We start from the raw sequence: 13,762 nt of genomic DNA on the forward strand, positions 1-13,762 counted from the left end.
TGTCATATGATATGTCACATAGATTACCTATATTAACAACAAAATAAAAGTCATGATCCAGAGTTACTAAGAATGAAATGGAGGGTAGGGTGGAGGTGGAAAAATTTCAAAGTTAAAAAACATGAAGGTGTGTTGTGGTTTTGAATGTAATAGCAGCTGTGATTAACATGTGATCTTCTAGACAATAGACAGGTAAGCCCCTTAACAAACCAGCATTCAGAAAATTCAGAATAGTAGAAGTCTTGTTTCCTTTTTTGAGACACTCTTGGGAGAGAAAGTGCCTACTCAAATATTTTTCAAAATAGCCAAGTATTTCTCAAAGTGTGGTCTAGCGCACCCACAAGAAGTAAATGGATAGCATATGTCTCCAGAGGGGATATTCTGAAAAGGACACATCGATTATGTAGGATTTGAACCAAAAATGGACAACCCAGATCTAATTCACTAAAGTGACAATAAGGGATATTCTATAAAATACTGGATTTGTGTTCTTTAAAAAATGACATTTGAAACAGCTCTCTGGGAGATTCTTATATCTATTAAAGCCTGAAATTAAAAAGAACCCGAGATGATTCTTATACTCAGGCATGTTTAAGAAACATGGAGGGTGGTTTCCTCCTGCGGGGTGAAACCCTCCGCATAGAACTCAACTCCAGTGTCTTTTCTCCGGGCCTCTGAAGTTCAGAAAACGTGTCTTGAAGATATGACTCCAGGACCGCCATATTCTCACCAGAAGGTCGCTGTGCCAAGTTGAATATGCCATGGAGGCAATTGCACATGCAGGCACCTGTTTGGGAATTTTAGCAAATGATAGTGTTTTGCTTGCAGCAGAGCAACGGTAACATCCACAAGCTTCTTGATGAAGTCTCTCCCCCTCCCCGCGCCAACCGCCCCCCCCCCCCCCCAGAAATTTATAAACTCAATGAGGGCATGGCTTGCAGTGTGGCAAGCATAACTTCTGATGCTAATGTTCTGAGTAATGAACGGAGGCTCATTGCTCAAAGGAATTTATTACAGTATCAGGAGCCAGTTCTTTGTGGGCGGTTGGTTACAGCACTTGTGTGATACCAAACAAGCTTATACACAGTTCGGAGGAAAACATCCCTTCGGTGTCTCACTGCTGTACAGTGGCTGGGATAAGCGTCATGGCTCTCAGCTCTATCAAAGCGACCCTAGCAGAAATTACGCGGGATGGAAAGCCACACGCACTGGAAATAATAGCACCGCAGCTGTGTCAATGTTTACACAAGACTACAAAGAAGGAGAAATGACTCTGAAGTGTCAGTACTTGCTTCAGCTATCAAAGTCCTCAAGGAGACCATGGATGTTACCAAACCCTCTGCCGAAAAAGTGGAAATTGGCCCACTAACCAGAGAGAATGGAAAGGCGTTCATCCGAGTTCTCAAACAGAAGGAAGTGGAACTGTTGGTCAAAAAACATGAGGAAGAAGAAGCGAAGGCCGAGTTGGGGGGGGGGGGGGGGGGGAGAACAAAAAGAAAAGGATAAAATAGAAGACAAAATTGGGGATTTTAGAAGTCTTTTTGGGCACCATTTCCGTGTGAAAGCTGTCCTCTTCCACACTGAGAAAGCTCTGGCCTTTTTTAAAACTTGGATGGTGGGATAGGAAGATGGCACCATCTGATCGGGCTCTCGCTATTTCTGTCCAGTTGAATGGTGATTGCTCTTCATGAACCTTTTCATTCTCCCTCCCTCCCCCCCCCCGCCCACCCCTCCGGCCTTTTTTGGGGGAATAAAACCAGGAAAGAATGGAAATGGTGAAGGGAAAAAAAAGAAACAGGAACATTGAAATAGAGAAACCATGAAATTTTTGGAAGAATGTCATTCAATTCAGCGTAACAGAGAGTTACGTAACTTTATCAAACTTTCATATAAGAACTTACACTATATAATCAGTATAACTTGAATGGCTCTAGACTTTAAAAATCCCATACTCTAAGAGGCAGTATTTTAGCATCACTCTTTTGCCCATAGCTTTGTTTGATTCATAGTAATACTTAAAACAGGAGTTTGTGTCTAGAAGACTATACAATAGGAAACCAAGGGGTGAGGTGTTTTTAATGACAGTTCCCAATGTACAATCAGGTTACATTTTAAGAGAATATTTGGAAGTTTGCATTTCCTTATAGAAATAACGTTCTGGGTGAGAAGGAGTAGAGAGGAAGGCTTGCCAGCCTTTGGAATGACAAAGGATGGGGCACTCACTCCAGGGCCTGCCTGTGGCTGTGCTGGGAAGGAGGAGCTGGTCCAGGACACCCCCTCTCCCCTCCCCAGCCAGCCCTACTCTGGGTTTTTCAAGATTGTGTAGTTGCCAGCAGCTGATTCCAAATAATTTAGACCTCCACTGCAGTTGATGCTTTGAAGTCAAAGTTTAAGAGAAACAACGAATTTGAAAGCATATTTTATTAAATGTTTCTTGAAGACGTTTCAAGAGAAAACCACTTGTAAAGAAATTCTTTCTTTACTCTTCATACTTCTTTCAACAAATAAGTGCCTGTCTACCTCACGGGGTTACTGTTAGCATGCAGCATCCAATAATGTGTGTGTGTGTGTGTGTGTGTGAGAGAGAGAGAGAGAGAGAGAGAGAGAGAGAGAGAGAGAGAGAGAGATTTGTTGACTGCAAGGTGCAGAGGAAATGCAAGGTGGCATGATTTTCATTGCAACAGAGTCAGTCCCCAATATGACAAATTAACCTTAAAGACACAGTTGGAATAGGAGCAGAGTGAAAAATTTCTGCTCAAACCTCATACGATTTAAGCTGATGAGAGCCACGGAAAGAGCCAAGCTGCTCCGAGCAGGCTTGGGTAAGAGGGAGAAATTTAACCCGGGTAAGCACAAGTAATATGCTTTAGAGGAAACATTAAACACACTATCGGCCCTGAATGGCTTGTTAACTCGGGTGTATCAGGTGATCAGGGAGCAGGTGTAGCACAGAAAAGGTGTGGTGGGTAGAGAGGCTGGACCACTGTAAGCTGGCTAAGGGACTGCATGGGGACCAGATAGGGCCACTAACCACTGACAGGACTGAGGAGTTTCCTGGGATGTGGAACTTTGAATGCTAAAATGATAAAAGTCTTGGGCAAACCAGGAGGAGTTGTTCACACTGTAAGACCACAACGGCTCTATTTCTGACACAATCTGTGATGAACAAGCCACATAACTTCTCCACACCTATTTCCATTGTTCATGTGGATTATCCTGTGTTCCTTTCCTAAGGGGGAATTCTTCTCCCTCATCAAACATCACTAAATTCCATACCTCAACACCAGAGCAAAGATACTCTGGTGTTGTTGTTTTAAAACATATTTTTATTGATTTTAGAGAAGAAGGGAGAGAGATATAGAAACCTCAGTGATGAGAAAGAACCACACTGGGATTCAGCCCACAACCTGGGCATGTGCCCTGACTGGGAATAGAACTGTGTCCTCCTGGTTCATAGGTCGACACTCAACCACTGAGCCATGCCAACTGGGCATCCAATGTTGTGGGTTTTTTTTTTTTAATTTGAGGGAAAACCCAGAAATATAGGTCACTTATGAGCTATAAGGTTCCATAATAAGTTAGGAGCTTGTTGTCAGTCAATGGCAGGACTTGGAGGTGTGAAAGAAAGCTGAAGTCATGAGAATCAGTGGCGTCTCCTGTGGGTGGAGGTGAGGGCAGAGGAAAGGGAGAAGAAACTAGTTCAAAGCAGCTCATCTGGATACTATTTCCAGAAAGAAGTCCATGCTGGGAAAATCTATGGACAGAATCCAAGAAAATTGCCAAGTTGGAATTCAAGTAACTGTGAGGAGAGCAGTTTTGTCCAGAAACTAAGGGAAACACAGGACCTTAAAAAGACCTAGCTTTTCCAAGGGGCTAGAGCAGCTGAAGAAGGTGGAGCTGACTTTGAACCCGAGGCGGAGCTTGGAAGGACAGAGAAATGGAGAGGATGAAGCTACGGAAGGACCAGCAGGTAAAGAGGTGAGATGGAGGAGATGGAACTTGTTTGCATTCTGGGTGGAGGGCCATGAAACTGCACCTGGAACTTCTCAAATCTGTCCAGTTTGTATGCTGAGATCTCCTTGAAGTGCAGGTTCCTAATTGGGCAATTAATTATGGCTAGCCACTGCAACAAGCATGCAGAAGGAATCTGTGAAAGAGAAGAATGAAGTCTCACCTTAATTTGAGGCAGTATGGTGCTTTCTATAAATGCGGTCATTACTCAGAGAAGGGACTCAGGGTCTCGGATAAGCACACAGGCTTCTCCTGGCTGTTGAAAGACGGTCCAAAAGAAGGAAGGATGGCATGCCAGGTAAGGGAGACAGCCAAAATGAAGCTATGGGATATGCTTATTTAGAAAAAGTAGAGGAGGCTGGTTGAGAAGTCAATGAGAATTGAAGTAGAATTTGACAATGTTTCCCAGACTTTAACTTCACGGAACTTAACGAAAATGGTAATTATAGTGTGGGGTGAATGGAGGCAACCTAAAAGCATCAGGCTCTGCCACGTGAACTTAATTGAGACACGTCAGTGTATATGGCCCATTGGTTGATAAGCTCTGGAATAACAAGTGAGGAATCCGGTATTGAAGGCCCTGATTGAAGTAAATCAAATAGAGACATTCAGACTTGATTTGTTAGGACACGGAAAACCAATGTCAAAACTTGAACAGAAGAAACTCAAAATGTTCAAAATGGTACTTCAAGGAAAATGCTATGACCACATCATCTGGGATGGATTAAAAAGTTAGGTGATAGCTTGAGAATGGAGGAAGGAAATATTTTAATAATAAAAGGTGGAATAGTATTTTGTGCAATTAGTGATTCCATTGAGGTACTTCTGATCACCGAATATTACTAAAACAATCATTTTTAAAAGATTGAAATACATTTTAAGATTTTTAAAAAATGTATTTTTATTGAGTTCAGAGAAGAAGGGAGAGGGAGAGAGATAGAAACATCAATGATGAGAGAGAATCATTGATTGGCTGCCTCCTGCACACCCCACACTGGAGATAGAGCCCACAACCCGGGCATGTGCCCTGACTGGGAATTGAAATAGAATCCTGGTCAATGTTTAACCACTGAGCAACACTGGCCAGGCTGAAATACATTTAAAATAAAAAGTATAAGCAACATTTTCTTCTGGTTATGATTTGGATGATGATGATTATGATGATAATGATGTCAGCATTCAAAGTATTCTATTGTCAACTAAAAAAAAAATATTTAGTCTGAGTAAGTGAAACATTGAATTTAAAACCGTTTCCTACCACATAGAAGGCACTAAGCTAGACACTAGGAAAACAATAATGAAAAAGATAGGTGATGTGGAACCCCTAATCTTAGCAGACAACCTGAACTATAAAACATCCAGGCTTGTTCCAATGTAGTAAGCACTGTGACAGAAGCATACATATGGAGGAAGACACAAAGAATTCTAAAGTGGGGTTAGGAGTGGGGGTGTGGATTTTTGATCTCTTACCTGGATGAGGGATGAATATGATCAAATAGACAGAGAAGGGAAAAGCATGGACAAATAAAGCGTGAGCTTATAGGTGTGAAGTTGCACCACTGCCTCCTTTCAAGAAGGTGAGTACATTAGTGTGACTAGTGGAATAGCTGAGCAGGGAGGTGCATGGGGCAATGGAGGGGCCAGGGGGAGTGATAGGAGATGAGAATGGAAAAGAGTAGCATCCTATCTCTCTGAGTGGAGCATAGCTTTTCTTTTTCTTTTTTTAAATTTTTATTGTATTGTTTAAAGTATTACAAATAGTAGTACATATAGGAGCATAGCTTTTCTACCAGTCTCTCTTAGAGAGGCAGTGTGTGTGGTCAGCATGGGCTCTGGAGCCTCAGAACTGGGAACCAAGTCCCCGCCCTGCCACTTGCTAGCTGAGTAACCTAAGGCAGATGGTTTAATCTCCCCATCTGTAAAATACGGGCAACAATATGGTCCCTGTACGGTCTTTGTGATGACTGAATGAGTTGATGCATGTAAAGCACTGAGAAGAGGGCCTAGAAGTTGAAAGTCAGCTATTCTTATGAACATAATCAGGAATAACGTGATTATTTTAGTTCTTATGTTAGGAAAATGCAGTTTTAAGTGTGAATTTTTCTTATCCATAGGTGCATGTACTACATGCCTTCACAGGGTCTGTGAGTGGAGAAACTCGCAGAGTTTAGAGATAGCCTTCTCTACAATATCTTACAAGAATACTCATCCACTCTAGTACCTGAGCATCTTCCACTAGCGGGTTCTTTATAAAATGTTCATACTCTAGGAAGAGGGAACATGGTGTTTTAGCTATGAGCACCTCAGCATGAATTAATTTACCACAGTGGGCAGGAAGGACAGGGCTGCGCCAAGGAAATGCAATGTTGGACAGGTGAGGGAGAAGGCTCTAGCTTAGAACGTTGTCTACTGGGAGAGTGGAGTCTTCGCTTTGGGAACTAGGGATCATTTTGGTATTAAGAAGGGGAAAGGGGAAATGAGTTGAAGAGGAGAGCGGCCCAGAGGAGAAGAGAGAATTGTTCATTTAATATTGCTTAGGGCCAACCTTGTTAATGAAAAGTTGCTGAAATGATTTAAATAAACCTGCAGTCTGCCCTGGCCATTGTGGCTCAGTGGTAGAGCGTCGGCCCGTGCACCCACAGTCTAGGGTTCGATTCCGGTCAAGGGCACGTGCCTGGGTTGTGGGTTCGATCTCAGGGCATGTGTCGGAGACAACCAATCGATGTGTCTCTCTCACATCGGTATTTATCTTTCTCTCTCTCCCTCCCTTCCACTCTCTCTAAAAATCAATGGGAAAAATATCCCCCGGTGAGGGTTAACAACAACAACAAATTAAATAAAACTGCAGTCAAGCCATAATTGTTTGACCCAATTTGTCTAAAAAATATTAAGGTTATAAGCCCTAATACATTTTATATAAAATGTTTACTGATACTAACATACAAAAAAACATTTTGATATATATAATGTTTACGTATATATTTCCCTTTTTGTTTGAAGTTAAAGCTGACAATGGAATTCATGACTTTCTTGGGGGGCTAATTTCTTTTTTAAATATATTTAATTGATTTTTTACGGATAGAAAGGGAGAGGGATAGAGAGTTAGAAGCATCGATGAGAGGGAAACATCAATCAGCTGCCTCCTGCACACCCCCTGCTGGGGATGTGCCTGCAACCAAGGTATCGTAGAACCTGGGACCCTTCAGTCTGCAGACGGACGTTCTATCCACTGAGCCAAACCGTTAGGGCTTGGGGTGCTAATTTCTAGGCGGCAACTGTTTCTATGATGTGGGGTGCCTGTGCCAAATCATTGCACATTTACAACCCTGCTGATGGGGTTTCCCCCTAGAGAGGACATAGTTCATTGGAGCTTTAGTGCAGACACCAGCACAGGCAGGTAAATGTTTTTATAATTGCCACTAGGAAGAAGAGAGGGCCCAGGGGTTCTTTCTCTGCCCAAGAGAGCTCCTCCCTTGTTACAATTTAATTTGTTGTGTGTCTGTGGACCAGATGGGTGGAATTAACCCTTCTAAGGTGTTGTGGTTAGATTGTTTTAAAATGTCTGGAGACTCCAGGAAATGTGAGAAGTCACGTTTCTTTTTCAAAGGACCATCCTTTTGTGGTTCAAATGTGGGCTTTTGAAACTGAAACTTTAACGCCTGTGGCTATAGGGTGTGTGTGTGTGTGTGTGGGGGGGGGGGTGTCTGTTTTCCTTTTCCTACTATTGGGGTGTTATATGAATTTCTTGACTTAATTTATGTTGGTGTTTTGGTAAACTGGCCTCCCCAATCTTCCTGCTACATTCCTTCAGAGCATTCATATATCTGCCTGCCTGAAGTGTTGTAGAAGTAAGCTGTAGAAAAAAATCTCAGGAGTCGGCTTACGTGGGGCGAGGGCAAAAAAATATAAGCTGAAGAAATATAAGAAGCTGTGTGTGATATTGTTCCCTGAAGAAGTTAGCCCAAAATGCAGTTTCTTCTCCATTGTAGGTACTGAATTATCTTGAAACTGAATGTGCCCCAGTGGTAAAGGAAGTTAAAAAGATAAGCCCCCTCATTCTCCCTGGGGAAAGAAGAAAAAAACATATCTACATTTGGAACACAATGTCTTGCTCTTTTTTGCTTAGCTTTAAGAAAAGTCTAATGAGGTTGGAGCCAGTCAAGAAAATAGCTGAAATAATCAAAATTAGGGCTTCTATGTCCCTTCCATCAGGACCTACTTAAATGGCAAATTCTGCAGCCTAAACAGTAGGATTATGTTATGGGTGAATTGTGTCCCCCTAAAATTTGTATATTGAAGCCCTGACCCTCAGTAGCTCAGAACGTGACTACATAATTAAGTACTATGGGGCCATTAGAGTGGGCCCTTATCCAGTGTGACTGGTGTTCTTATAAAAAGAGATTAGAACACAAAGAGAGAGACGGACAGCAGGCACGCGCACACACAGAGATGATCATGTGAACGACACAGGGAGAAGATGATCACCTACAAGCCAATGAGAGAGGCCTCAGAAGAAACCATCCTGCCACTACCTTGATCTCAGACTTCTAGCCTTCAGAACTGTGAGAAAACAGATTTCTGTTGTTTAAGTCACCCAGCCCATGCTATTTTGTGATGGTAGCCCTAGAAAACTAAGGTATGGACAGATGAGAACAGATATGGACAAATGATAAAGAATTATGAAGGGAAGAACATTATAAACTTGAACAAAAAGATAGATACAGAGGCAGTAAAGCATCAAACAGTCTGTCAAATTACAGCAGGAAGGTTAGGGAGAGGTGGGGAAGATAAGAGATCAACCAAAGGACTTGTATGCATGCATATAAACATAACCAATGGACGCAAAACTCTGGGGGGGTGTGAGGGCATATATGGGAGTGGGGTGGGGGGGGGCAATGGTAAGATATGTACACATATAATACCTTAATAAAAAAAATTGGGGAAAAAAAGAATTATGAAGGGGCTAGAAAAGGATGTGATTATCTAAAGATACCCTCAGGTCAAGGTTTCTTAAAGCAGCGTCTGTATACTACCTGTATCAGAAACACCTATGATGCTTTTTAAAAAGCAGGTCCCCAAGGCCCCTCTAGACCTAGAGTTTTCAAATGAGGCCCAAGAATCTATCTTTTCCATAAGACACCTCAAGTGATTTTTTTTTTTCACACACAAAGTGTGAGTGAGATCCACTGTGCAAGGTCCTGCCCAACCTCTGGCTCTTTCCTGGGCCTACCTGGCTGGTACTAATTCCATCTCAGCAAGTGCTGGTGTGTCTGGCACTCTGGCAGATGCTCTGTGGTCCAGGAACCAGGTATATATTCCATTGTAGATTATATCTCTCCAGGTGTCAGCAAGGGTTTATCAGCATGTGGAGAATGCTGGATAGGGTGGACCAAATGGAATCTTTAGGGGAGTTTACTCTTGGTTCTTAGAAGAAATATGTGCCTCACCTATCTTTTAAAATAATAATCTACAGTACATATAATATTTCTATCATGAACTTTATTTAAAGATGATATTACCTCGGCGCCTAAATTCTCAGAGGGAATACAGGCAATAGAAACAGCATATCTAACTTTTTGCTATCCAGCAGTAGAACTTATATGGAAATTTCTCTGACAGGGCCTGGTGACTTTTTAAGCCCTGTATAGTAAATATAGTATTAGTGAAATAGAGCAATAACATATACAAATAAATAATAATAAATGGAAAGGCATCTAGTAAATTACTGCAGCCAGGCTCTGTGCTTTCACGTATTTCTTCATTTCCAAAGGGAATGGGGATGGAAAGTATTTTTTTTCAGATAGCATAAGGTGAATTTTCTTCCCCTCATCCGTGAACCAAAGAGAACGGAAGCTACAGAAAGAGAGAAATAGTTGAGAATCCAAAGCAAACACAGTGACAAACGTTTTCAAAGTAGGCAGGATAGGTGACATTTTGATTTAAATAGGCCAGTTCCCTAGGAAAATTGTAAAACCTGCCCCCTTCCTCCTTTACAAATGTGACTGCAGGCTACAACCAGCTTTTATGTTTATTGATTTCCTTTTAAAAATATTTTTTTTTGTTGATTTCAGAGAGGAAGAGAGAGGGAGAGATAAACATCAACGATAAGAATCATTGATAAAAAAAAAAAAGAATCCTTGATGGCTGCCTCTTGCACGCCCCCTATTGGGGATGAGCCCCCAACTTGGGCAGGTGCCCTGAGGGGAAATTGAACCATGACTTCCTGGTTCGTAGGTCAACGCTCAACCACTGAGACACGCTGGTCAGGGCCACACGTTTATTTATTTATTTTTTTTAAACTGAAAGGTAGACAGGCCATTGGAGAATGTTCAGGCGGGCAGACCTTCGGGCTAGTTCTCTGTGTCCCTTCTGGCGGTCCAGCCTGGACCTAGAAGGCGGCTGGTGCCCACCTGTCCAGGGGGTACCTGTGGCCACATGTTTTGATGGCTTAAGGGCAGGCGCTCTCCCCTCCTGGGCTAACTGCGTGTTAGTGTCTCTGTGGAGCCTACTCATTCCCACTGGATTTCTTTTTTTTTCTGAGCGGGTGGGGATGGGAGGATGAATGGCAAATTGCAGTTGTGTTTCGGGTGCTTTCCAGAAACAAGAATTCTGGCACTGGGAGTACATTGATTTTAAACTCTAGACCTTAATCGTCTGGAGAGGTTCAGAAGCAAAGCCCCGGGAGCCACTGGGCTTCCCTAGGCCAGAGGAGAGAGAGAGGACGCGCCCGCTCCTCCGGGAGACAAGCCTCCGGTTTGGCCGCGGCCGCTGTCAGGAGCCCTAACAATGAGAGGCGGCGGTCGGGGCTGAAAGGGGCTCTCGGCGTGGACCCACAAGCCCCTCGTGTGGCGTAAGGACGGGGCTCCTTCCTAGCTTTTTCCCGAGCGGCCCTTCTCCTCCGTCCCGGCCTCGGCACGGTCTCGGTCTCGGCCTGAGGCCAGGCGGCCCCACGGGCCTTGACCCTGGGACCAGCGGGCTCGGGGGCGCGGCGGCGGCGGCGGGCCAAGCGGGCCGGCGGCGGCGGCGCCTTCATTAGAGGGCGCTCTGGGGGCGGCGGCGGCGCCGCAGTCCGGCTCCCGCCGCTTCCTCCCGCCTCCCTTCCCCAGCAGCCGGCGAACGCGATCGGGCCGTGGGGACCGAGTCTCCGCGCCGCCAGGGACGGGCGCGGGCCGCGCCGCAGCCGGAGCGGGGCCGGGGCGCGCCGCCGCCTCCTTCCGCCGGCCGCGCCGCCGGCCATGCATTCTTCCGGCTCCTCCGGCTCCCGCAGCCCGGGTGGGGGCTCGGCCAGCCCGAGGTAGCCGGGCTCGGCGGGTGCAGGCCCGGGGCGGCGGCGGCGCCGGGCCCGGGGAGGCGCTGGGGGGTGGAGAAGGGGTGTCGTGCGGCCGGGAGGCGGCGGCGGCGGCAGCACGAGGGACTTAGGGCGCGGTAGGCCCCGAGGAGGAGGCGGGAGCGCGGGGCGTCCGCCCGCCTCCCCGGGACCCGCCCCGGTGACAGGTCCGGCCTCTGAGTCCCCGCCGTCCCTCTGTCCGCAGGCAGCCGCGAGGGCAGTAGGGCGCCCGCTCGCGCCGCGCCTGGGCCGCCGCCGTGTCCATGACCGCGACCCCTCGCCCGGGGACACACGCCGCCGCCGCCGCCGCCGCCGCGCACTCGCGCGCCCAGGGCCGCCGGTCCCCGGCCCCGCTCGCCCCCGCGCTCCAGCGCCCGCCGGCCGCGCACGCCGAGGTGAGCCGGGCGCGCGGGCCGAGACCGCCGCCCCGACCCCGTTCCCCACCCGCCAGCCGGGCGCAGTCGCCCCTGCCTCCCCGCTGCTTTTCATCCTCCCCCGCTCCCGGCCCTCTCTGCTCGGAGCCTTCATCCCCTCCATCCCTGTACCCTCCTCGCCTTTGCCTCCTTCTGGCTTTGGCTCCCCTTCCCCTCCTCCTGTCCGTCCTTCTTTTCGCTTTATTAGCCCCCCACTTCCTTTCTCTCACCTTTCTGCCCCTTTTCTAGCGCCCCCCCCCCACCTCCTTTCTTAACCAGGAAAACAAAAGCCCCCTTTGCGCAAATGAGCATTTTTTAGCGGAACTCTTTTTTTTTGCTAACGCGAGAGACCTGGGGCAGGACTGAATCGGTGCATGAATGGTGTTGGAGAGGGTACCAGGTTCCCGGAACCCGGGAAATCTGATCGAGGGGTGTCAGCCTTCTTGCCACTCGTGCCCTCGGTGTGGAGACACGGAGGGTGTCTGGAGCAAGTGGGTCTGCTGGTCTTCCTGTCCAACGGAACACTGCAGTGAGGCGCGGTGCGGGCACGGCCCCCGGCGAGTGGGCATGGCTTTCTCCTTTGCTAAATATATTATGACATACCCTGTGCCTCTGTGAACAGCTCCCTTGACCTTGTGCGAGCTCCTCCTCCTCCCTCGCTCTCGGCCCCCCTCTGGAATTTCCCGGAGAGATCACCGAGGTACTGCTTAGATCCCTGATTTTTTCTTTTTCTTTTTTTTTTTTTTTTGTGCTGGAGACGATTTCTCGGTGGGTGGGACTATTTAGATGTGTGTTAACAACCCGGTGCCTTTTTAAAAAAAAAAATGCATTTTCCTTTCACCTCAGAAAGACAGGACGGACTCCCATGTGAGAATGGCTGTGACTTTGGAACAAGCTCCGTGGCTGGGCTGGGTCCTGGTGAAAGCCCTGATGAGATTTGCCTTCATGGTTGCCAACAACCTGGTTGCAATTTCATCCTACGTCTTCTATGTGATTGTACTTCAGCCCCTTCGCGTGCTGGACAGTAAGAGCTTCTGGTACATTGAAGGAATCATGTACAAATGGCTTCTAGGCATGGTGGCTTCTTGGGGATGGTACGCTGGCTATACAGGTAAGCGGGCGAGCATTTTTCTTTTCATGTATGTAATGTTTTGCTTAGTTCAGGAGCCATGGTTCAATATATGTTTATACGTTGGGTTGCCGATGTTTTTATGCTTTGACGATTGGAAAATAAATAGAAAACAATTCTGAGGGTTTTTTTCCCCTTTAGAATCCCAATTAATAAGGATATTTTCAGAAGTATAATTTCACAACTATATGTTGATAAATTCCTTCAATAACATGTTATTTATGTGATGGACACTGAGTAAAACCTGTCTGCAAAAGCTCTCTCAGAGAAATAGTAGTGGGTTATATAGCATTTGAAGGCTTATAAAATGAAGAGGTAAGATATTTAGCTCATAGACAGTGGGCATTTAGAAAAAGGCCTGAGCCATATTTGTGTTAAGATAGTTTAATATGTTTTTTTTTTCATTTAATGTAATATTGTACTGTTACTATTTTAAGCCAAACAAAAAAATGACTCGTTTCTGTTATGTATGTTTCTTTTGCTTACTAGAATCTCTGTTTTAGCTCATAAATCTGTATTTAGACTATTAAATGTAAAGGTTAAGGTTAACATATGTTAAGCTCATTTATCTTCTGAATGTCTTTAAGCACATTTTAACTTCTGCCTTTACCTTGCATTTTGGGAAGCAGGACCAGTGCTGTTCTGAAGTGGACTTTTAGAGAACTAGATGAGAAGTAGGCTTTGTTTTCTGCTTTGAGGCCTTACGTGCTTTGAGAACTTGTGCCTCACTGATGAAAATTCTAGATTGTGTAGTATGTTGATTGGACTTTTTTCCCCCCTAAGAATTAGGATGATGAAAAAAAAGCATTGAGGTTTCTTAGCACTTGTCTCAGACTATTGAGGCTTTTAGATTTTTATAACTGGTGGGCTCCTGTAGAGGGT

General features: G+C 45.7%; 1 protein-coding gene and 1 pseudogene across 4 annotated transcripts in view; both read left to right on the forward strand.

The window, feature by feature from the left end:
* Nucleotides 1-705: 705 nt before the first annotated feature.
* Nucleotides 706-11,430, forward strand: LOC307093780 (proteasome subunit alpha type-4-like; annotated as a pseudogene). The gene is made up of 2 exons: nucleotides 706-1,463; nucleotides 11,118-11,430. The product of its transcript is annotated as a proteasome subunit alpha type-4-like (transcript).
* LPGAT1 (lysophosphatidylglycerol acyltransferase 1) overlaps nucleotides 11,076-13,762 on the forward strand; it is a 60,456-nt gene continuing 57,769 nt past the window's right edge. Inside the window, exons 1-3 of one of the 3 annotated variants that reach the window (XM_079761356.1) lie at nucleotides 11,076-11,305; nucleotides 11,544-11,733; nucleotides 12,602-12,862. In XM_079761356.1, coding sequence (XP_079617482.1) covers nucleotides 12,625-12,862 — 238 coding nt within the window. In that variant the 5' untranslated portion in view covers nucleotides 11,076-11,305; nucleotides 11,544-11,733; nucleotides 12,602-12,624. Of the gene's footprint in view, nucleotides 11,306-11,543; nucleotides 11,734-12,133; nucleotides 12,452-12,597; nucleotides 12,863-13,762 lie in introns of those variants that run through there. The other 2 variants (XM_079761354.1, XM_079761355.1) reach the window with 2 other exon arrangements.

The sequence above is a fragment of the Cnephaeus nilssonii genome (genome assembly GCF_951640355.1).
Source record: "Cnephaeus nilssonii genome assembly, chromosome: 21".
Lineage (NCBI taxonomy): Eukaryota > Metazoa > Chordata > Mammalia > Chiroptera > Vespertilionidae > Cnephaeus > Cnephaeus nilssonii.